We start from the raw sequence: 25,856 nt of genomic DNA, 5'->3' as shown, positions 1-25,856 counted from the left end.
CCTTTGCATATTTGCCAAGGAAGTCCCTAAAGGCGTAGCCGTAGCAGCAGGATTCCTGGCGCTGTAGCAGAACCCAAACGCTTTAATCACCTCATTAAAGCGAATGTTCCAACTCCGAGATGCTTGCACCATCCCATAGATGGAGCGCTGGAGCTTGCTTACCTTGTTAGCACTCTTAGGATTGACAAAACCTTCTTGTTGCATCATATACAACTCTTCCTTAAGATACCCGTTAAGGAACACTGTTTTGACATCCATTTTCCAAATTTCATAATCATGAAAATCGGCAATTGCTAACATGATTCGGACTGACTTTAGCTTCGCTACAGGAGAGAAAGTCTCATCGTAGTCAACTCCTTGAATTTGTCGAAAACCCTTTGCGACAAGTCGAGCTTTGTAAACGATCACATTACCGTTTGCGTTAGTCTTTTTCTTGAAGATCCATTTATTTTCTATGGCTCGCCGATCATCGGGCAAGTCGACCAAAGCCCATACTTTGTTCTCATACATGGATCCTATCTCGGATTTCATAGCCTCAAGCCATTTGTTGGAATCCGGACACGCAATTGCTTCTTCATAGTTCGAAGGTTCACCGTTGTCTAACAACATGATTTCCATCACAGGGTGGCCGTACCACTCTGGTGCGGATCATACCCTTGTGGACCTTCGTGGTTCAGTAGCAACTTGATCCGAAGCTTCATGATCGTCATCATTAACTTCCTCTCCAGTTGGCGTAGGCGCCACAGGAATAAACTTGATCCGAAGCTTCATGATCGTCATCATTAACTTCCTCTCCAGTTGGCGTAGGCGCCACAGGAATAATTTCCCGCGCTGCGCTACTCTTCGGTTCGAGAGGGGGTGTAATTACCTCATCAAGTTCTACTTTCTTCCCACTTACTTCTTTCGAGAGAAACTCTTTCTCTAGAAAGGATCCGTTCTTGTCAACAAAGGTTTTACCTTCGGATCTAAGATAGAAGGTATACCCAATAGTTTCCTTAGGGTATCCTATGAATACACATTTTTCCGCTTTGGGTTCGAGCTTTTCTGGTTGAAGTTTCTTCACATAAGCATCGTAGCCCCAAACTTTTAGAAACGACAACTTAGGTTCCTTGCCAAACCATAGTTCATACGGTGTCGTCTCAACGGATTTAGACGGTGCCCTATTTAAAGTGAATGTTGCAGTTTCCAATGCGTATCCCCAAAATGATAGCGGTAAGTCGGTAAGAGACATCATAGATCGTACCATATCCAATAAAGTGCGATTACGACGTTCAGACACTCCGTTACGTTGTGGTGTGCCAGGCGACATCAGTTGTGAAACAATTCCACACTTCCTTAGGTGTGTGCCAAACTCGTGACTCAAATATTCTCCTCCACGGTCAGCTCGTAGACACTTTATTTTTCTGTCACGTTGATTTTCAACCTCACTCTAAAATTACTTGAACCTTTCAAACGTCTCAGATTTGTGCTTCATCAAGTGGATATACCCATACCTATTCATCGGTGAGAGTGAGAACATAACGATAGCCACTGCGAGCTTCAATGTTCATTGGACCACACACATCAGTACGTATTATTTACAATAAGTCGGTTGCTCTCTCCATTATTCCTGAGAATGGAGTCTTATTCATCTTGCCCATGAGGCACGGTTTTCATGTGTCAAATGATTAAAGTCAAGAGACTCCAGTAGTCCATCAGTATGGAGCTTCTTCATGCGCTTAACACCGATATGACCAAGGCGGCAGTGCCACAAGTATGTGGGACTATCATTATCAACCTTACATCTTTTGGTACTCACACTATGAATATGTGTAACATCACGATCGAGATTCATCAAGAATAAACCATTCACCAGCGGAGCATGACCATAAAACATATCACTCATATAAATAGAACAACCATTATTCTCTGACTTAAATGAGTAGCCGTCTCGCATTAAGCAAGACCCTGATACAATATTCATGCTCAAAGTTGGTACTAAATAACAATTATTAAGGTTTAAAACTAATCCCGACGGTAGATGTAGAGGTAGCGTGCCCACGGCGATCACATTGACCTTGGAGCCATTACCGGCGCGCATCGTCACCTCGTCCTTGGCCAGTCTCCGCTTATTCCGCAGTTCCTGCTTTGAGTTGCAAATGTGAGCAACATCATCGGTATCAAATACCCAGGAGCTACTACGAGTGCTAGTAAGGTACACATCAATGACATGTATATCATATATACCTTTAACGTTGCCGGCCTTCTTGTCCGCTAAGTACTTGGGGCAGTTCTGCTTCGAGTGACCTTTTCCCTTGTAGTAGAAGCACTCAGTCTCAGGCTAAAGTCCATTCTTTTTCTTCTTCCCGGTATCTGGCTTACCGGGCGCGGCAACGACTTTGCCATCTTTCTTGAAGTTCTTCTTACCCTTGCCCTTCTTGAAACTGGTGACTTGTTGACCATCAACACTTGATGCTCTTTCTTGATTTCTACTTCTGCAGATTTCAGCATCGAGTACAACTCAGGAATGGTCTTCTCCATCCCTTGCATGTTGTAGTTCAGCACAAAACCCTTGTAGCTTGGTGGGAGATACTGGAGGATTCTGTCAATTACAGCGTCATCCGGAAGTTTGACTCCAAGCGAAGTCAGACGATCGTGTAATCCAGACATTCTGAGTATATGCTCACTAACAGAACCGTTCTCCTCCATCTTACAGCTAAAGAACTTGTCGGAGACTTCATATCTCTCGACACGGGCATGAGCTTGAAAAACTTGTTTCAGCTCCTCGAATATCTCATATGCTCCATGTTGCTCAAAACACCTTTGGATCCCGTTTCCAAACTATATAACGTGCCACACCTGACCAGAGAGTAGTCATCACTCCGCGTCTGCCAGACGTTCTGAATGTCCTGGGCCGCTGTGGGAGCAGGAGGGTCACCTAGCGGCGCATTAAGGACATAAGCCTTTTTAGCTGCTTCGAGGATGAGCTTCAAGTTGCGGACCGAGTCCGCATAGTTTCTACCATCATCTTTCAGCTTGTTTTTCTCTAGGAATGCGTTGAAGTTGAGGTTGACAGGTGCGTTGGCCATTGGATCTACAATATTTGTAAAGACAACTTTTAGACTAAGTTCATGAAAATTAAGTTCATTTAATCAAATTAAGTATGAACTCCCACTTAAATCGACATCCCTCTAGTCATCTAAGTGATACATGATCCATGTCGACTAACCCGTGTCCGATCATCACGTGAGACGGACTAGTCCTCATGGTGAGCGACTTCATGCTGATCGTATTTAACCATACGACTCATGTTCGACCTTTCGGTCTCTTGTATTCGAGGTCATGTCTATACATGCTAGGCTCGTCGAGTCAACCTAAGTGTTTCGCGAGTGTAAATCTGGCTTACACCCGTTGTATGCGAACGTTAGAATCTATCACACCCGATCATCACGTGGTGCTTTGAGACAACGATCCTTCGCAACGGTGCACACTTAGGGGAATACGTTCTTGATTTTTTTTGTGAGGGATCATCTTATTATGCTACCGTCGTTCTAAGAAATAAGATGGAAAACATGATAAGCATCACATGCAATCATATAGTGATATGATATGGCCATTATCATCTTTGCTCTTTCGATCTCCATCTTCGGGCATCGCATGATCATCATTGTCACCGGCGTGACACCATGATCTCCAATATCGTGTCTCCGTGAAGTCGTCACGCCAACTACTACTACTACTACTACTACTACTACTACTACTACTACTATAGCTAACCGTTAGCAATGAAGTAAAAGTAGTAAACACATGGCGTTGCATCTCATACAATAAATTAAGACAACTCCTATGGCTCCTGCCGGTTGTCATACTCAACGACATGCAAGTCGTGAATCCTATTACAATAACTTGATCATCTCATACATCACACATGTAACATCACAACTTTGGCCATATCACATCACATGTCAAACCCTGCAAAGACAAGTTAGACGTCCTCTAATTGTTATTGCAAGTTCTACGTGGTTGATTTGGGTTTCTATCAAGAACGCCTTCTTACCTACGTGTGTTGAACGCGGAGGTGCCGTGGTTCGGCACTAGATCGGAATCACACCACGAACCGCGTAGGTAAGAAGACGTTCTTGCTAGAAACCGCACCTTGATCCAGCAAGGAGGAGGGAGAGCTTGGGGAAGATCTCCGCCAGCACGACCGCGTGGTGTCTATAGAGAGACGAGGTCTCCCGGCACGGCTTTGCCAAGCACCCTGAGAGAGGAGGAATAAGAGGGACACGGCTGCACCGAGGGAGAGATCAACTTGTACCTCCAACAGCCCCAAACCCCTCTCTATTTATAGGAGGAGAGGAGAGGGGTGCGCCACCTCTAGGGTTCCCACCCTAGGGGTGGCGGCAGCCTAGATGGGAGAGGGGGTGGCGCACCCGTGGTGGGCCTTAGGCCCATCAGCGCCTAGGGTTCCCCCTTCCTCTTTCGTGCGCCATGGGCTGGCTGTGGGGGGCGCACCAGCCCACCCGGGGGCTGGTTCCCTCCCACAGTTGGCCCATGTAGCCTTCCGGGGCTTGTGGCCCCTCCCGGTGGGCCTCCGGAACCCTTCCGATGGTCCCGACACTTTGCCGGTGGTGCCCGAAACATTTCCGGCGTCCAAACCCATCCATCCTATATATCAATCTTTATCTCCGGACCATTCCGGAGCTCCTCATGACGTCCGGGATCTCACTCGGGACTCCGAACAACCTTCGGTAACATCGTACAACAATTCCCTATAACCCTAGCGTCATCGAACCTTAAGTGCATAGACCCTACGGGTTCGGGAGGCATGCGGACATGACCGAGACACTCTCCGGCCAATAACCATCAGCGGGATCTGGATACCCATGGTGGCTCCCACATGTTCCATGATGATCTCATCGGATGAACCACGATGTCAAGGATTCAATCTATCCCGTATACAATTCCCTTTATCTGTCGGTATAGAACTTGCCCGAGATTCGATTGTCGGTATACCCATACCTTGTTCAATCTCGTTACCGGTAAGTCTCTTTACTCGTTCCGCAGCGGATCATCCCGTGAATAACTCCTTAGTCACACTGAGCTCATTATGATGATGTTCTACCGAGTGGGCCCAGAGATACCTCTCCGTCACACGGAGTGACAAATCCCGATCTCGATTTGTACCAACCCAACAGACATTTTCGGAGGTACCTATAGTGCATCTTTATAATCATCCAGTTACATTGTGATGTTTGATACACCCAAAGCACTCCTACGGTATCCGGGAGTTGCACAATCTCACGGTCGAAGGAAAAGACACTTGACATTAGAAAATCTTTAGCACACGAACAACACGATCTAGTGATATGCTTAGGATTGGGTCTTGTCCATCACATCATTCTCCCAATGATGTGATCCCGTTATCAATGACATCTAATGTCCATGATCAGGAAACCATGATCATCTATTGATCAACGAGCTAGCTAACTAGAGGCTTGCTAGGGACACATTGTGCTCTATTTATTCACACATGTATTACTGTTTCCTATTAATACAACTATAGCATGAACAACAGACGATTATCATGAACAAGGAAATATGATAATAACCATTTTATTATTGCCTCTAGGGCATATTTCCAACAGGTGGCGCAACAGTCCTTGATGGGCTGACTAGACAACAAAAGAAAGCTCATGAGGTGAAAAGTGGAAAAACCAAAAGAGGTGGACAAGTTGGGGAGGAGTCCTACTCCAAGTAGGATTGGAGGACTCCTCCTCTCCTATTCGACTGAGCCAAGGGAAGGCTCCCTTGGTGATCAAGGCTAGCCCCTCCTTCCTCCTATATATACTAGAGGTTTGAGGGTTTTTGAGACACATTTTCAGCCACGTGCTACCCTCTCCTCTAGTTTGTAGTTCTTCCTCTAGATCTGATTTTTGCGGTGCTTAGGCGAAGCCCTGCATGAATAGATCACCACCATCACCGGCGCGCCATCACGCTGCCGGATAACTCATCTACTTCCCCGTCTCTCTTGTTGGATCAAGAAGGCGGAGATCGTCATCGAGCTGTACGTGTGCTGAACGCGAAGGTGTCGTCCGTTCGGCACTAGATCGGGATGGATCGAGATGGGATCGCGGGATGGATCGTGATGAGATCGCGAGACAGGCTGTGATTTGGATCGCAAAGATGTTCCACTACATCAACCGCGTTATATATGCTTCCGCTTAGCGATATACAAGGGTATGTAGATTCACTCTCCCCTCTCGTAGATGATCATCACCATGGATAGGTATTGCGTGTGCGTAGGAATTTTTTTGTTTCCCATGCTACGTTCCCCAACAGTGGCATCATGAGCTAGGTTCGTGCGTAGATGATATCTCGAGTAGAACACAAAAGAGTTTGTGGGCATTGATGTTCAAATTGCTAGCCTCCTTAGTCTTTTCTTGATTCAGCGGTATTGTTGGATTGAAGCGGCTCGGACCAACTTTACTCGTACGCTTACGAGAGACCGGTTTAATCGACTGACATGCAACTTGTTGCATAAAGATGACCGGTGTGTGTCTGTTTCTTCAACTTTAGTTGAATCGGATTTGACTGAGGCGGTCCTTGGAGAAGGTTAAATAGCAATTTGCATATCACCGTTGTGGCTATGCGTAAGTAAGATGCGATCATACTAGATACTCATAGCAGCCACGTAAAACATGCAACAACAAATTAGAGGACGTCTAACTTGTTTTTGGAGGGTATGCATGTGATGTGATATGACCAAAGACATGATATGATATATTAGATGTATGAGATGATCATGTTGTAATAGTTAATATCGACTTGCACGTCGGTGCTACGACAATCGACAGGAGCCATAGGGTTGTCTTTAAACTAACGTTTGTGCATGTAGATGCGTTTACTATATTGCTAGGTAGTAGCTTTAGTAGTAATAGCATAGATAGCACGACAACCTCGATGGCGGCACAATGATGGAGATCATGGTGTGGTGCCGGTGATGATGAAGATCATGTCGGTGCTTTGGTGATGTAGATCAAGAAGCACAAGATCATGGCCATATCATGTCACTTGTAATTTACATGTGATGTTAATCCTTTTATGCACCATATTTTTCTTAGAACGACGGTAGCATTATAAGGTGATCCCTCATTAAAATTTCAAGATAAAATTGTGTTCTCCCCGACTGTGCACCATTGCGACAGTTCGTCGTTTCGAGACACCACGAGATAATCAGGTGTGATAGACTCAACGTTCACATACAACAGGTGCAAAACAGTTGCACATGCGGAACACTCGGGTTAAACTTGACGAGCCATATTGGGCACTATTATATTTCATTTGATCCATATTGGGCACTATTATATTTCTTGTAGCACAAAAGTTAGTAGTAGATATCAAGAGAGGCTCCCATGCATCATCTCTCAACTTTTGTAATAGACTTTTCGCTGACACAATCATATTCATATCACAGACTATATTCTGATCTTTTTGTTGCAATGCTTGTGAAAAATCATTGGTTAAACAAAGCACTCGAAGCATCAAATGCAAGATAAATGCTTGTGACAAATCATTGGTTAAACCAAGCACTCGAAGCATCAAATGCAAGATAAGAAGAAATTCAAAAGATTCCATGTTTATCATCAAGCCAGAAGCCAAACCTCCATCATCTGCATCTGCTCCATCAAGAAAAATACCATGTAGCACTTCAACCACGGAATCCCGCCTTTGATAGATCCGGAATAGAGTCTTGTGGTGTGACCCCCATCGTGTATCACCAGGTCTTGCTAAACTTGTCTCTTGATGCTGGCCTTTTCCGGACAAAATCTCCCCATGCTCTAACTGTACAACCAGGTTGTCATGATGCTTCTGCAACAATGCACCTTTCCTTTTACACGAGGCACTTACCTACAAGAAAAGAGTAAGTGTGGTTAGATTAAGAAGTAAGAAGCACTGACCATGTTGACATAAGCTATAAGAAGTAAGAAGCACTAACCATGTTGACAATCTTATTTGTGTGGCCGAAGAAATCACTAACAGCTAGAACTCCCTTGACAACAGCAACAACCACCAATTGAAGCTGGTGGGCAAAACAATGCACATAAAAAGCATACGGGTTGACATCCATCCAAACACCCCACACCTTTCGACAAATACGCCCTTCTCATTTCATCTCTAATTTCTGGACTTGCGTACTCTTCAATTTGCTTGCGTCTGCCAGGATCAAAATCCACATTAGCTAAATTAAATGATGTAGGAATGCCCTACAACATCAAATGGCACCAGTTTCTTATTCAACATTCCAAGTTTCCAATTCCAACTAACATATCAAAGGAAGGATGCAAGAATACTAGAAGAGGATACCTGCTGCTGGTGGTTGTCGATTCCATGTGGTTGCTTCCGTTTGGTTGATCTGGTCGCTGAAGCTGCTGCCTCTGCCACAGCCGCAACTTCCTCGATAGCAGTAGCCTCGGCCTCGGCTTATTCGAGTTCGGCACCAGCGGGTAGACCTACCCAATCCACATCCTCACTGGAATCCATCACCAGCAGTCCAGCACCGCCCCCACTGTCGCCCTCGTCGCTGGCCCGACCTGCAGGTTGTAGCAGCAGTAGTCTAGGTGCAGCTCCGCCCCCAAACGCCCCCCCCCCTCCCGGCGGTGGCCCGACACGCATCAGCAGCAGTGCAGGTGTAGCACCGCCCCCAAACGCTGCCCCGCCGCAGCAACAGCAGTACAACAACACCCCCACCGGCCGCCGCAGGCAGCAGATACGGAATATGGCCCAGCGCCCCGGAACCATGGCCTCTGGCGACTGGTGGCAGCGCGGGCAGTAGTCTGGATTGAGCGTTGCATCTCAATCCTCTGGAAGTCTGGATCTAGTGTTTCTGAGATGGGCCTGTAGACAAAAAGCATTGCACCCAGCGCAGAAACGCCAGACCTTCTGGCGTTGCAGACCCAAGCAGAAACGCCATGCTTCCTGGCGTTTCCTTAGTCCAGTACCCCAAAACAAGAATTTAACACTGTTTTGATCAACAAACATATTTCATACGATATAGTTTAAGTCGTATGACCATAATTCACAGCATAACACCATAATTCAAAGCATAACACCATAATTTAAATCATAAGACTCAGCATATCACCATTTATCAAAACATAACACCATAATTTAAATCATAAGACTCAGCATAACATCATAGTACATAGTTTAACAGACGTAGTTCGAGAAACAACATAGTTCAACAGAAAACATAGTAGTTCAACAGACAACATCATAACACTCACTTCCTCCCTCTCTTTGCAGCCATCTTGCCCTTAGTAACGTAGCCCTCAGGAGTGTTCTGCCAGCCAGGACGTCTGATGTTCCTTGAGCTAGCTCGACGTGTTGCTTCCGTCGGCTGAGTGGGTTGACTTGACTGTGGAGCATCTTCCATCTGCGAAGCCCCAAACTCAATGTAGTCCTGATCCGCGGCCTCGTTGTCGGACTCATCTTCTTCTTCAATCTCCTCTTCATGTGCTCGGCTAGAAGAAACATGTGCTCCACTCGAAGACGGACGAGCGGAAGAGGCCCGTGGCCGGCTGGCAGACGGACGAGCGGAAGACTGCACATCCATCGTGTACTGCACACGTGCCCTCACATCGGTGGACGAAACACCGTGGCAAGAAAGTAAAGTCGCTAGTGTGCGGCACCGATTGGCGACCTTCTGCGCAAGGAAAAGATAATGACATGTTAATATGCTAACAAAGGTATGACAAAACAAAGGTTAACAAGGCATCAAACCTGCAGAGTAGTTCTAACAAGTCCGTCCGTTTGTGGACATGGGGCACGGGCAAGGACCATGTTACTCTCGTTGATACATCTCCATAGCTCCGTGCCCTGGATAAAACACATGTGACATACCATCCACGAATAAATGACACTTGTTTATATTTTAAAGGAGGGACGTACCACTCGGTCATGGAGAGGACCATAGTCAAGATGCGCTCCAACTGTCTCCCTAATTGAATTGTTGAATGCAGCATCAGCAGCCTCACTCGGCAGTAAGTCCAAGCAATCGGAACGAGTCCAGGCAGCCTTATGGATAACTCTGTACTCTGTACGCATCCACTCCAAATGCCTTAAGTATGCCGCCTCGTCAGTGTCTGGTGTTTCATCATTTTCAACTCGATGTTGTCTCTGAGCATTCCACATGTCCACCCAAGTAATGTGGTGCTCCTCCCAATTGATGACAGTCTTATTGCTTTGCCGGTTTGTCCTACAAAGCATTAGAATACTACATCAGTTTCATTTTTTCATGTTAGACATTGATCAACAGGAGAAACACGTGATACAAAAGACTCACTTATGTAGCTTGACACTTGTCTCGACGTAATCCGGCGGGGTGCGTTGTTGTACCCCGAACTGCTTTGAAACACGATGAGGAAGATGCCACTCCACCGCATAAAAGCATATCATCGGGCACCGCACACGCCAAAGATGCTGGTCACGAAGGCACATGTTGCTCAGAGGATACTGCCTAAGTACCGTGTACGGCCTCCAATTAACCTACATAACAACAAGTCACTCAACCATCCATGAAAAAAATCAGCAAATTTGATAAAGCATTTACCTGTTCGTAAGTTAGCATGTCAAGCTCGCTTATGTATGCCTTATACCGCCCCATTGCCGCGATACTCGTCCATTGGACAGTAGCCCATGTGTGTGCGATAGTGGGGTATCGCTCCTCGTCCCCATCAAATGGGTACTTCCAGGGTTCTTCCGGAGCAAGGCTGAAGTTCCGGCCAACAGGGATACGCTCCCACATCCAAACCTGTAGGGCCCAGACGAAACCTCCAAGACAGGACGTCGGCTTACTCCTCATGCACGCTCCATCCAACTACAGATTTAATAAAATGAAAATGCATCATATCCCATTGAATAAAATGAAAATGCATGATATTAAGCCATACCTGACGGTACAAGAAGGCTAGTGCCGCCGAACCCCAACTCCACTTCACATCCCAGTCACGAAGCGGATCCGAGAACATCCATGAGGCTGTGTCCCCAGTGCCATCCGGAAACACCACTTGGGTCAAAAGATTCCAGAGATAAGCTCTCGCGAACCTCTCCACAACAAGCGGACTAGCATCCCTTGGGCATCTGTGAAAATGTCTCTGTATCCAAGAGAACAACACACCGGATGGCCTAGGATCCTTCCTAGTTTCATCAGTCCATGGCTCGGGTTCAACACCAACCAATGCTGCAACCCGTTGTCGCCATCCGGCGGCCCTAACCTTCCCTGTAAGAGCCCTGCCCTCGATAGGAAGCCCGGAGATCATAGCAATATCCTCCAAGGTTATGCTCATCTCACCAAGAGGAAGGTGAAAAGAGTGCGTCTCCGGCCTCCATCGATCCGTAAGTGCTGTTAGGACAGTGGCGTTCAACCATGGTGGTGTGCTTTTAAAGTTGAGCACAAATTGAAGAAGATCCATTCTTCTAAAATATGGCTCGTAACGAGGGTCATATACAAGAGTTTCATTGGGGTTGTGCCCCCTCAAACGAAGTAGTGGAGGAACCTAAACAAACAAAGGCATAATTTGTTAATGGGCTCAACTTGTGAAAATATACAAATCATGGAGTATATAAAAATAATCATCAATAAAATCATTATTACCTCTCCTCTTTCAACTAGCACCGCACGATGCTTCTGCTCATAGTAGTCATCAAGACCCGGATATTGGTCGGGACGAAACATCCTACATAATATGAAGATCCTTATTACCGGCCTCTTCGAATAATATGAACTAAACCTAGGCATAAACCTTATGCGGATAATATGAACAAAATCTAGGTTATACATATAGCCACCAAAAATTACACATATAGACACCATAAACTACACCTATTAACAATCACAAAATAAATTTTACTTCAAAACATACGTACACCTAGTGCAAAAGAAATCTACACAAATAAAAAATCATTGCAAAAACTAATTGGAGGGATTGGGGGAGCTTACCGGCCTCTTCGATTTGCCCCAAAGAACCAACAAAACGGTTGGGGGAGGAGTGAGATCGAAGGGGGGATCTGGAGGAGGAGGGAGAGCTTTTTCGTGGAAGAGGAGGAAGAAAGAAGTGGAGGTGGAGGAAGGGGCCGCGGGCCTGTTACTTATGAGCCCTGCAACGCCAGTGGGCTTGGCGTTCCTGCTTCGGTCTGCAACGCTAGCCCCCTTGGCGTTGCAGCTTTGGTCAGCAACGTCTAGTAGACTGGCGTTGCACAGGAGGGCTGCAACGTCCAGTAGACTGGCGTTTCTGCTAAGTACTGCAACGTCACGGTCTCTGACGTTTCCAAAAGGGTCATAACGTGAAATACTTTCGAACCCAGTTCGTTTTGTGATGAACTTACGCCTTAAGAATCAAAACAGTGAAAAAATCCACTTTTAATGGAGCCCTGTAAGAGAAAAAGAGCTATGAGTGGAGAATAGTAGAGCGAGGGATAAGTGAAGTTGTACAAAAACCTGTCGTGGGAGGCCATTGCCACCATTGCTTGGGACGGTCATCGATGGCGCGTCGTACATACATCTCCAAGCCTTGGTTGACGTCCTCACTTGGGCCATCAGCTTGCAGGTGATACACCATCGTTTAATTGAGGTGGGTACCCCCGCCTTAAGGAGGGAGCACCTCATCGTTCTCGTGAAGGTATGGTCACGGTAAGTGGCGGAGGACGGACAAAAGTTGTGGTAGGACGGGCTTTGGCCACCGGGAACGCCACCGCACCGATTCGTCGCCTTGCATCCTGCCTGCAGCCAGTGGCGAAGCCAGGAATATTTTTCAGGTGTGGCGGAATTTATGAACAAAAAATCATATATAATGTAACTATGCAAGAGCTCGCAAGAATGCTATCTATGTATAATTTTATGTTCAGATTTTATGTTCAGAAAATACAACCGAAATGAGGAGTTTTGTATTGACACACAAAATATATATCTCACTAGATGGAGTTTCTTCTTACTCAATAAAAATTACATGGATGATCAATCACAAATTTATCGTCTATACTAACTACACGAACATAAAGGATATCTGCAAATCATAGAAACAATAGATAAATCATGAATTGGAATAGTATCATAGGAAACACATTATACAAGTTCAGTTAGTTAGAAAGTATACATTTTCATGAGGAGGTTTCACTTTTATTAAGCAGACCGAGAAGTTTCCTGGTCAAAAGGGGTGGGTTTCAGCAGGCGTAATCTCTGGAATTGTTTTGCTAAATATAATCATTAGCAATTTTGTTACGTACATGCTGTGTACTCTATTTTATAAGGGGCATGTGCAGTGCATTCAAGCCACATGTTGAGATGGCCGGCTGGACGCATGGCTCAGCTAAAATTAAACACGTACTACACGAGTATGCTGGTGTATTTGCACAAATTTTAGGTTTGACGGGTGCCAAATCTTGCCAGATTGCTGGCTTCGCCCCTGCCTGCAGCGGCCAGATCAAGGTGGAGCGTCCGCCAACCCTTGTCCTACTGGGTACTCCATCCCGCCAACCCTTGCCCTACTGGGTACTCCATCACTGGTCACGGTCCTAAACGATGGTACGAGGAGCACCATGAAGTTTGATGTGCCTTGGTTACTTGGCCAACGGTGAAGGGGCGTCGGAGGGGCACAAAGTGTTGGTACTTGGTCAAACGGTCAACCACCACCACGATGATGTCTTAGCCCTTCGATGAAATCCATCGTCAAGTCTTGTCACGACTGAGTAGGTATCGACACTGGCTGGAGGAGGCACGGCATCTTCATGCCTGTCCGGAATCTCTCGAGGTCTCACAACTCCGCTCCACACGAGAAGCTCGGTTTGAGCAACTTCGTGCAATTGTGCTGCTGCTCCCTCTGCTCCGGAAGCTGCGGTTGTGGAGGTGCAATTGTGTTGCCGCTCCCTCCATTCCGGAAGCTGGCTCCCTCCATTCAGGAAGCTGCGGTTGTGGAACGGAGAGGATTCGAACAAGGCCTTCCTCCATTCCGGAAGCTGTGGTTGTGGAGCGGAGAGGATTCGAACAAGGCCTTCGTGTGCTCGTGTTTTGCCTGCCGGCAGACTTGCATTGTGAAAAGACTTCAACGGCCTGTTTGATTTCCTTAGAAGAGCATGGGCTACAGTGTCACAAGATCTCTCACGTACATAAATTTTTTACAAGATTTAATTTCCTTAGACAGGGCTCCTTATAATGGAGAAATATCATATGTACTTTTTTCGAGCAACTGGCAGGAGCATGTGTTTACAAGATGCGGCATGTTTTTATGGCGAAATATCATGAGCCTGGGTGGTGATATGCTTGCTTCAGCATCAAATGCAGACCAATTCGCTGAAGAACATCAAATAGAGCCGACTCCCTGAAGATTAAACTGGTCAAGGAACGCTCACAGGAAAGCACTCGTCGACCGTCCGTCGTTTCACTTTGAGAGAGATTCGTACTCCAATGCACACACAGAAATAGAAAACAAAATGCAATTATGATTCAGTGCAACTTATACGCAATTCTGAAGGTTGTTGTATGTTTACTGAACTCTGTCTACCTAAAGAGACACGGATGGAAAAAAAAATCAGTGGGGCTAAATGCTACTCTGTCTACCAAACAACCTACAACCTTCTGGATGTAACTCCCTTGAAACAATTCATGACAAAGTAGATTGCAGAGAGGGCTTTCTGGTAACAAAAAATGGGATTCAGACGCCTTCGTGATTGAGATAAAAATAGGAGTTTATTTAATACGATAGCACCATGGGACGTAACATCAGCAGGGATTATAAAAACCTGAAAACTCAACCTGAAACAACATAAGACATGAGCAAAAGATACTGAGAAGAGGCCCATGCACATACAACTGACGGCGGAGCTTGCTTGAAAAGCAAATGAACCGCAAGGGTGAAGGACATGGCCAAGCAAAGCAAGTCACTGTATCCTCATGCATAACATACTAGATAATATACATGTAAGTTGGAAAACGAAGCGATTAGTTCCTACAGGTCATACAACTTCACACCTGGACAGTACAGAGGGCCAAATTCTGGGTGTAGCACACGATAGGCCCCGTGAACAGCATACAAAATGGAAGAACCTACGGCACGCTATCCATTTTCTGCATCTCAGCCACCGGAATGTAACCCTAGATACCTGCGGACCATCCAATTACATCAGTCACAGTTTAAGTTATGTATCTCAATGCTTTCATAGAAAAACCATTAAAGTTATGTATCTCAACCCTTTGTACGACTCAAACAGTAAACACAAACTTCACTTGGGATTGTTGAAATTGCGCCAAATGCTAGGAAACTGAACCGTCTCAGCGGTCAGCATTAGAGCACAAAACCAAAAAATAGAAACATAGAACCGCCACAGGAGAACAGTTCATTTTTACCACCACACCTTCAACTCTTATTCTTAGCATATTCTCAAGGTTTTGGCTACATCTGTTATACTGTTCTCAATAAAGGCAAATAAATAAATAAACTGTGGCTCAAATAACTCCAGGGAAATACTGGCCATCCTAGCTTATCGAAACATTTGAAATATTCCTTGTTATCATGGGTACATAAGGGGCTCATGGAATAACAAACCCAAACCGTCTGGTTTATAGCTTATAGACATACTTTTCGCAAATGTACGTGCTAGTAAGTCACTCACAAATCAAATTTAATTGAACACATGTAGTAGAAGCCACAACTAAGGGGTCGTGCGTCGTCTTATTAATAGACACATTCATTCGGCCCAAAGTAGATGCATTACTCTTTCTTCACAACAACAAAAGCAATGCCTTGACCATTAGTTTTAATGATAACATCAATATGTTAGTAAAAGTATACAATTTGATACGGTAAATCTAGTCATGCCATTTCGATCACATGTTTATACTCCCTCCATTTTTATATACAATGCCGCTACCAAAATTACAATTTGCAGAAATACAAGGCCACTAACACTAATCGATGCAATATTAATGATGTTTGCCTCGTAGAACTAACAAAGAAGGACATTAATTATCTCTCGCATGCATTTAGGAGTGAGATCATTGGCTTGATGTGCATGGGAGAGAAAATTACACATTAATTTACACGACAAACAAGGAGACAAGTTGTCTTGCAACATTGACTTAGAAGGCATTAACTTTTGCCTTGGTACCTCTAATATGGGTTTGTGGCCTTGTATACAAAAATGGAGGGAGTAATAAAAGTCTTGAACATCTAAAGTGACCAAAAGTGCAGAAAATAGACTACCCGCAAAGCATTGATAAATATCGTTTGGACCAGACAAATCATGTTAGTGGATAATGGCAGTTGGCAGATTACATACGCAGATTAGATAGACACTGAGAGATATCCTGAAAAAATATTTAAGCAAACTGCCTTACACTAGAATAATCATCCATAAAACCGCAATAAATTGAGCAAAAAGATAAATAGAAATACAAAAAATAATGAAAGCATACTCTTCGAGTATTATGACAAACAACATTAGGAAATGATAAGCAAAACTACACCGATTGTAAAATTTATAGAATATTCAAGGAACAGTATAAATGATGGATGTTGTAGAAATCAAGAACATGTACACCCAGACCATTCGCTGGTCAGAAGAGTAAGTTATTCAGAATTATAAGCTCGTTCCACGCCATATCAGAAAAAATAAAAACATAATCATACTAAGAAATCCAAGCAGATTAGTGACATGAACAAATAAAAATATTTTTCCTACGTACAAATGGACTTGTACTCTAAGTATGACTATTTTAAAAATGGTAAATGAGTAAATATTCTTAAATTCCAGAAGTTCACCATTCTGAACTTAATATTAGCAAAATTACGGAGATAATAAATACTGGATGAAAAAAATAGAACTAGTTTTAAACTTTAACATGTACCTATTGAGTTCACGATATTTTTCATGTAGTCATGTTCAATTTCCCGCTGTTGAGAAAAACTGCCTACTAAAACTACCACTGTATTATACTCCCTCCGTTCCATAAGTTAGTGCATATAGATTTTTTGAAAAGTCAAACTTTGTAAATTTTGACCAAGTTTATAAAGAAAATTGTTTATATCTACAATACCAAAAATATAAATATGAAACTAAATCTTATGATGAAATATAATGGTATATATTTGGCATTCTAGATATAAATGTTTTCCTCCACAAACTTGTTCAAAGTTTGTGAGGTTTGACTTTTCTAAAAATCTATATGCACTACATTATGGAATAGAAGGGGTATAATTTTTCCATATGTGAATAGGCATACGACAATGAGATTTATTTCAATAATCAATACTACACAAATAATTTGCTAATGTTGATCATTATTGTTTTATTGTATGGATATTCACATAATAAACTGATGAAGCCAGTTCCCTAGCTCTGACTTAATTACAGATATGGAACTCAGAATAGACCAATTGTAGCCCAACGCCTGGCTATAGAGCACATATAAAATTATATACCACTAATGTTTTTTTACTTATAAATCATAATCATTAAACACCATCACACAAGAATCAGAATAGAAACGGCACAGAAAAAAAATCGCTATATGTTGAGGAGGGTATCAAGCAGCAAAAGAAATAATTGATATGACACTAATTAAAATTGCTAACCTAACACAAAAGGATGTGAATCGTATATGCCATCAACCAACCATAAGAAACTAACTTGGTTATAGTACAACCGATATGTGAAGGCATGCTTTACCTGCAGCGTAGACTCTTTCAAATGGATGATACTGATGAAGGGGGTAGTACCCAGAAAGTTTATTGAACTGCAATGATTCAAGATGGACCGTAAAGAGCATGTGATGTGTCCACACAAGCACCACATTATTTCCCCCCATGGCCCCTTGTATCATTATGCTATTCTCCTCTGAATTCAGAGAAAGTAGTTTGTCCAGTTCAATGGTTCTTCCAAGCCACCATGAAGCAACACCATCACAATCAGTCTTCCTCTTCCATAACTGGATGCTGCAGCCGTCTGTCGGGAGGAGTAAACCAAGGCCACCACCCTCTGCGGGCATAATCGAGAATAGGTGGCCCTCTTCAAGGATATGCACTGGCACCGGTATCACTGCTAGGCTTTGCTTCTCCAAATCAAACTCAAGAATTCCATAAAAAATCCCAGCAAGCCTCCAGTAAAGGGAATCCCCAATCAGCACAGCACGCATGTAAGTAGAAACCAAAGCGGGAGAATCACTCACTGGAACACCAGATGGAAGCTGTGCTGAGAGCAGATCACCCCATGCGCCAGTCTCTGACGAGTAAACGCAGGCAAGCACTCGTCTGTGTTGCTTGTCGTCATTGTCTGCCACTGTCAACACCACTCGGAAGTGTTGGTCACCGTCTCCGGCAGCACGAAGCACCGCCCCGTTCATCCTTGTCTTCTTCGCATGTATCGCAACCACCGGGGGGACGTCAACGCAGTGCTGGTCGCCGGTGACGGGGTCCCACACCAGGATCTGGTTCTTAGGTTCGTTGAAGACGAGTACCAGGCCATGGCGGCATCCAAGGGGCATGAACCGGTCGCCGTCGCCGCGCTGCAAGGAGAAACGGCCGGGGGAGACACGATCGGGGGCGTCGAGAGTAGGTCGGAACGGCAGATCTTCATTTCCGACGAAGAAACCGAGGAGGGGAGGGTTGCGGCGGTGGTGGATGCGGAAGCGGCGGGAGAATCCTGGGTCGGAGAGGAGGAGGCGCCAGCGCCTGCAGACGGCGGAGGCGCGGGGGAGGGAGGAGGGCTGCGGGGGCAGGCGGACGAGGATCTCGATGAGCAGGTCGTCGTCTTCCAGTGGCCCGACCGCCGGCGAGCAGGGGTGGCGGCGGCGGCGGCGGCTCGCCATCTCGCCCTCCTCACTGCTCGTGCGGGGTGTTTTTTAGGGTTTGCTCGTTCGGGATGTTTTTTTGGGATGTGGTGGGTGGAGTCGTCAGTCGAAGCAGTAGCAGCCCAAAGTGAATAGCTGAAGGCCTGAAGTGCATCGGCCCAAAGTTCACACTCAAACATTCTCTTGATAGTTCTTTCTTTTTCTTCAAATTCTCAAAAACAAATAAAAATCAGTACATAATATTTGTAAAAACATTACTACAAAAGAACCAGCATGTGCAAATAGTTATGGCTTGTAGTGCACAATATCTGTAAAAAGGAATAGTGGTGCATACAATTATCATCGAAACAATGAAAGTTTAAACGCCAATTGAGCCATATTTCCAATAATCATTTTAGCTTTGCAATATCATGCCTCTCTATATTGTCCTTGATACGTTTTGACTTGATTAAATTTTCAAAATCGGCAAAGGGTGTCTATGTTTTAGCTCCGATGAACAAGTATTGATGTGTGCAACAAAAAGATATGTCCTCACTAAGCTGACTTCGTCAATTGCTCTATTGTCGTGCATCTGTAGCTTATTGCCCCTAATATTTAGATATGTCTTTATGGATTTAGTTAGTTAGAATTGCCTGCCTTGTAACACATATATATATACACTCGGCATAATCAATACAATTCTTTTGTCGCTTCCTATATGTGTCTCCGACATGGTATCATATTTTGTGTTATCTATCCTCGCTTTGGGTCCTTCTATTCGATGCCTGAGTCTCACTCCTTCACTGGCTTGCCCGACCACATTTCCTTCGCTGATATCTTGTGTCTCCTGTCATATGACTTTGCCTACTTCATCTTCAAACCCTCCCCCACCCACCCACCCCCTGTCGGTGTCAAAACCGGCAGATCTCGGGTAGGGGGTCCTGAACTGTGGACCTTGGATTGATGGGTAATATGAGACAAAGAAGATAATGTTTTACCCAGGTTCGGACCCTCTTGATGAAAGTAAAATCCTACGTCTTGCTCTTGTTTTTATTGATGATTGAGTACCAAGTACAGAATTGATCTACCTCAAGATTGTATGTTTTGGTCTAAACCCTAGGAGTAATGATCTTAACTTATGATGTCTAATAACTAGCCTGGCCTCAGCTTATATAACACACTGGAGGCTTAGAGTAACAAGAGTTCTAGTCGGCTACGCCGGTGGCGAGGAGTCCTTCCCTTGATCACCAAGTCTTGTGGAATCTTCCTCATATATGTCATTGGTTGCCCGAAGTGGCGCATGAGTCCGACCCATAGAGAGAGGTCGGCGGCCCGAGGAACCCTTAGTCCCGGACTCCATCAGTAGCCCCCTGAACCGGTCCTCAAGTTGGGGACGCTCCTTGGTTCTTTCGAACTATTCTTCATCTCCAATCGTCGGTCTTGAAGACTCGTTCAACAAATCTTCCCTTCACCGATCTTGAGGATCGCCAAGGTGTATCCGAAGAGTTCACACATTGGGCATCTGAGGAGCCCCTTTAAGCTATCGGACTTTTATTAATGCCTTGTAATTTTTTTAAGCCATACCTCGTGTTTGAAGTGTTTCCCGTGCGGTAGTGTCCTCTTGCGTCCGAGCTCCAAGGTCGAACTGCGTCCGAGGTGTCTTTTTTGCATCCGAGCTCGAACGCCTGACTGTTTTCGAGGTGTCATGGAATACCTTAGTCTTTGTAAATTTTGAAGGAATTCAGTCGAGTTTATTGCCGGCAATGCCCTTTATGGAGACAACCACTTGCATTCGAGCTTTATTCCTGACTGCTTTTGAGGTATTGCAGCCGAACACCAATGCATGATTTGCCCTCTATGGAGCCAGCTACTCGCATCCGAGCTTTATGTCGGACTGCGCCCAAGCTCCAACGTCGGACTGCTTCCGATGTGGTGCACCACCTCGGTCTCGGGCTATTTTTTGCGGATTTTTCTGATTGGTGTAATTTATTCTCTGACGAGCTGTATAACAAGTAGCCTCCGAGACTTGGGTTGGGCAACATGGCCAACCCTAGGATTATATCTCCTCGGGAACTAGTTCATTTGTTGTATACATTTTGACAACGCCAAGGTGTAGCTCGACAGGAAAGATGTCGAACTGCAGGTCAGAAAAGATTTTCCGAGTAGAACCACCACTAGTAGAAAACGGGGCTTTGGGTTTTGCCAGATTATACGTGTCAAACATATCTATATTTTTGCTTGTTCCATGTTGTTATATTATCATTCCTTAATGTTTTACAATCATTTTACTACAACTTTATATTATTTTTTGGGACTAACCTATTAATGGTTGCAAATTGCACAAGTTCTTGTTTCACACTTTGATTTGTAGGAATTAATTAGAAATTATCAAAAAAAATGCAAAAGGAGCCTTGTTGGAGGAGGACTCTGACTCTCCTGAAATCTGTCCACAAACAGTTTTTAGAGATCGTCAGTTTGACCCCCGAAGACGGCATCAAATGGAAAAAAGTGTGGGGAATTTTATGGCAATGATTCTCGACTACAAATTCGTCAAAACGGAGTTCGTATGCAATCTGGAGACCCATTTTACTGAAGGAGAATATCTGATTACATGATCACGAGAATTGTTGATGTGATTATGTCCAACTCTTAAGATTTCTAATATATTCGGCCAAACCACGACTTTGGAGACTCATGAGGTGTGTGAGGAGCCCCTAGGAAGGTTCTAGAGGTGCCCTAGAGCCATTGGGTCAAGGGTCCGTCCATCGGAGGGCCATAGAGCACCACAGAGGCACATATAAGAAGAGAAAAACCCAAGTTTTGGTAGAAACATCAAGAGCCACGAATTTGCCTCTCCCTTGGTAGCCGCCAAGAAGGGGAGAGGCTCCTTCATTGCAGCACCAAGACCAAGGAAGAAGGAGGGACAAGGGGCCGCCGCCCGTCGCTGGTGTCGTGGCCGCCATCACCTCCATCTCTTAGGGGTTGCACCTCTTCATCAACAAGTCTCTCTTTCTCACCATGATAATGTGTGAGTAATCCTCCTTGGGGCTGAGGGTATGTACTAGTAGCTATGTGTCCAATCTCTCCTTCTTGTGTTGTTGAGATGGCACGATCTTGATGTATCGCGAGCTTTATTAACATAGATAAATCATATGGAGTTTTCTCCTCTCTATCTTCTTGTGATGAATTGAGTTTTCCCTTTAAAGTTTTCTTATCGGATTGAGTCTTTAAGGATTTGAGAACACTTGATGTATGTCTTGCGATGGGATATCTGTGGTGACAATGGGATGTTCTATTGATCCACGTGATGTATGTTTTGGTGATCAACTTGCGGGTTCCGTGACCTTGCACATTAGAAAACAAGGCTATGGTCCGGGCGAGAAAATGGCTTTAATCCCATTTATGTTATGAACCATGACGAATGGGAGCATCAGTCCCGGTTCGCGAGGCCAGGGCATTAGTCCCGGTTCAGATGGGACCTTTAGGCCCGGTGTGAGCCACAAACCGGGACTAAAGGGGTGGTGGAAACCGTTCGCCTGGCGCGAGCCCTGTTAGTCCCGGCTCGTGGCTCAAACCGGGACTAAAGGTCCAAACTATTCGACTCCCGCGCCTTAGAAGTTATTCCTCGCGAGATCAAACGCTACAGTAACCGTGAGACCAAACGATACCAACACCTCCCTCTCACCTGTTCGTCTCTGTTTCCTCTGTTCGTCTCCCTCTCATCCATCCCCATCCTCTACCATGAATCCAATCACTCTCTATGGGAAGGTGCTCGCACATGGCACGACCAATCTCTTTGTCGTCTACACGAACGACAGCGCCAAGGTCCCGGTTTTTCTTTTCATGTTCGAGGCATGGCTTTGAGAGGAGAAACACAAGTTCATAGGCCTCGATCTCGAGTACACGGCCGATTGTCGCGATGTTGTCGTCGTCCAACTTTGTTTCAAACATCATGTCATGGTCTTTCAGTGGGCAGGGCAATAGGAAACTTGTCATAGTTTTAATTGGGGCTTTTCTTTGATTCATAGGATAGGAAAATTGCATTGGAATAGGAGGATTCGGAATGTCAAGAACATGTCATAGTTTCCTTGATTCATATGAAAAATGCATAGGAAAATTGGGCCTTTTTCTTTGATTCATAGGAATAGGGCTTTTCTTTGATTCATAGGAAAATTGCATAGGAATAGAAAATTGGATAGGAACAGGAGGATTAGGAAAATTGCATAGGAATTTTCCTTGTAGTTGCATATTGGCTATCGTGAGAACATGCCATAGATTAGGGGCTTCTTTTGATTCATAGGATAGGAAATGCATATAGGAAATAGGAAACTTGCTATATATGATTCTTATTATACTTGTTATGGTTCTTATTATACTTGTGCCGAATTATACTCGTTATGATTCTATTATACTTGTTCTAAAATATACTTGTTGCAGTAGTATTTAACACACTTGTTTCATTTTGTTGTTGCAGTAGTGACAAGCACTGTCCAAAACTTATGGACTTCCTTCGCAGCGGCATAAATTTTGCTAGCGTTGATATAACAAATGACAAGGTCAAGATGAGGCGCACTTGGGGTATTAAGATACCATCTGAATGCCACATTGATCTTCAGGACAGGTTCACGCTTAAGCATGACAAAACTTCAATGGCTCATATGGCAACCACCCTGATCGACGAGGAGTACGCTGATATGAAGACAAAATTCCCCAAGTCAAGGCATAAACTTTGGGGTAAGACCCCACTTGACTCTATCAACATTGAGTATGCAGCAAAAGATGAGTACATTTCATACAAGTTGTACCGCAAGATTAGAATCTTCAAATATGGGCAGCGTCACCTCGTACCGCTAGTATCTACTGGTTGGGGGTATTCTGATCCGGACGACGAGTAGTGCTTGGGGGTCTCTTCATGTTATGTAGTACTTCCTGTAATGGATATATGAACTATTATTTTTAATGTCCCTGTTTAAGTACGATTTGTGTGTAAGAATATTTAATATGATGTGAGCAAGATTTCTAAAGCATTGTGATGTATGTGATGAAGATTGTCCATGGTTACGGCGCAATATATAAGCAAGGGGCGCATGCGAAGAAAAAGTGAAGACTTTCTCTCCACAACTAAAATATTAACTAAAAAGAATGAGGACATGGGTTAAAGAGGACATGAACGTTACCTTCGATCTTGGTAATGATGATACCCGTGATAATAATATAGAAATTTGGGTGCATGCGGAGGATGACTTGATTCGAGTTCTACCTCCAGGGCGTTTTGTCAACATATTTGTTAGATAATTTTTATTAATTATTGAAAAGTATCTTGTACTCATCCCGATTAAATTTCTTTATTTTCAAATATTAGCTTATTTCCGTGCTACAAGAACTACACGGTAGATAGTAGATCGGACCTACTACAATTTTTGCTCCAACATTACTTGGTTGGAGAAAAATCATCTCATCTCATTTATTCTTGATGTTTATCATGAATATGTGCCACTAGTGCACTAGTTGAGCCCTCATAACATCACTTCAGACAACTTTGTAAGATTTTTATACCATTGCGTCACTAATTCATCTTTTTTATACATTGTTCTTACGCAAAACTAGTTTGCTAACTATATTATCTCCCTAATAATAAAGCACCTATTGCTTCTGTCCTTTGTCGTCGTGGTAGTTTTGCAAAAAAGCCCCCGAGGTTTTAGATGTTCAACCTGCAGTCCCTATTTAAGTGACACTCTAGAAAAACGTTTCGTTTTTGCGTAAAAACCATTGCAATTGTTAGAAATTATGCCTGCAACCCTTATCCCCGACCCCGAGCTCCTCCTCCCCGGCCTCCCTCGCGCGTCGTCCGGCGTCCGGCGCCACCGCCGTCGAGTTCTAGGTCACGTCGCCGCTCCCGGATCCGCGCGCCATCCACCTCCTCTACCCGATCCGGCGCCACCCAACCTGCCATGACCTCCACGATGGCGCCCGTCGAGATCCTATGCCGGCGGTTGCTTTGTTTCCAGCTTCTTGTGTAGATTTTACATCACACAGGTTTCAGTGTCCAAAAGTTGGTTTTGAAACTTCAGATGTACAAGATTGATAAGAAGTGATATTATTTGTGCACACCTGCCCTGAACTTGAAATAGTAATAAAATTATCTGTGGAGTGTTTACTTAGGATATCACCGCGCGGCGCCGCGGTGGTGAAAAGGACGTCGTTATCGTCCTCGACGACAAGGACAAGGAGACGCCGACGCAAACCGCTCTCATCCGTAGCGACGATCTAGGGCAAGGCTGCAGCAAGGACGGCGAGACGACTTCGACGACTACACCGCCTTCTACGAGCTCCTCGACATGAGCTAGACTAGCAGCGACAGGACGACAACGGCGACAATGTTTTTTTTATGTTTCCATGTCTTTTTTAAGTTTGTACAAATTTTAATAAAATCGACTGAATTTCGTCCAAAATCACCTAATTTTTTTCAAAATTGGTTTGACTTCAATTTAAAAAACAGTGCCTGGGCGGCAGTCTTGGGGGGTCGGCTGGGAATCCGAAAGCTCCCAAGTTGATTTTGGCGTCGGCTCGCCCCAAACGACGCTATTTCAGGCCCTTGGGGGGCTGAACGGCTGGAGATGCCCTAACATCCTAACTATTTTTTTTAATTATTGTATTTCTTTTATTCTTTTTTAAAAATAATGCATGGATTTGAATATTTTCAAAAGTAGGCCTGCCTCGGTCCTGGCGTGATCGACAGGAGGCTGTCGGCGTCGGCGTGGCGGACAGGAGGCCAGTCGGCCTAGGCCCGGCCGATTAGTGGATCTCGGCCACGTGGCGGCCGACTAGTGGACAGGCCACGTCGATAGCCGAGTCGGCTCTGCCTGTCGGCCCTGGCGTAGCCGATAAGGCTATCGGCCTGGGGGAGGCCGACTAGTGGCCAGCCAGTCGAGGCAGCCCTTCCCCCTCTCTTCCTCCTTCCTCCTTTCTCCCTCCTTCCTCTTTCTTCCTTCTCCCTTCTCCCATTCTACCTTATCTCCTTTCTCTCTTTCTCCTCCTACCTTCTCCCTCACACAAA

General features: G+C 44.7%; 1 protein-coding gene across 1 annotated transcript; it reads right to left on the bottom strand.

Moving 5' to 3' along the window:
- Positions 1-14,896: 14,896 nt before the first annotated feature.
- Positions 14,897-18,867, bottom strand: LOC123418622 (F-box protein At5g03970). The gene is made up of 2 exons (XM_045107042.1): positions 17,701-18,867; positions 14,897-15,135 (listed from the first exon to the last, which is right to left on the bottom strand). Exons 1-2 carry the CDS (start codon positions 18,836-18,838, stop codon positions 15,128-15,130), a joined length of 1,146 nt encoding a protein of 381 aa, XP_044962977.1. The 5' UTR covers positions 18,839-18,867; the 3' UTR covers positions 14,897-15,127.
- Between the last annotated feature and the right edge of the window lie 6,989 nt (positions 18,868-25,856).

This window comes from Hordeum vulgare, unplaced genomic scaffold (assembly GCF_904849725.1).
Source record: "Hordeum vulgare subsp. vulgare unplaced genomic scaffold, MorexV3_pseudomolecules_assembly, whole genome shotgun sequence".
NCBI classification, from domain to species: domain Eukaryota; kingdom Viridiplantae; phylum Streptophyta; class Magnoliopsida; order Poales; family Poaceae; genus Hordeum; species Hordeum vulgare.
Note: the sequence above shows the minus strand (reverse complement) of the source record. Positions and strands in the feature narration are given on the sequence as shown.

Excerpts from the sequence above, each read along its gene's own strand:
- LOC123418622 (XM_045107042.1), bottom strand. The coding sequence starts at position 18,838 with ATGGCGAGCCGCCGCCGCCGCCGCCACCCCTGCTCGCCGGCGGTCGGG.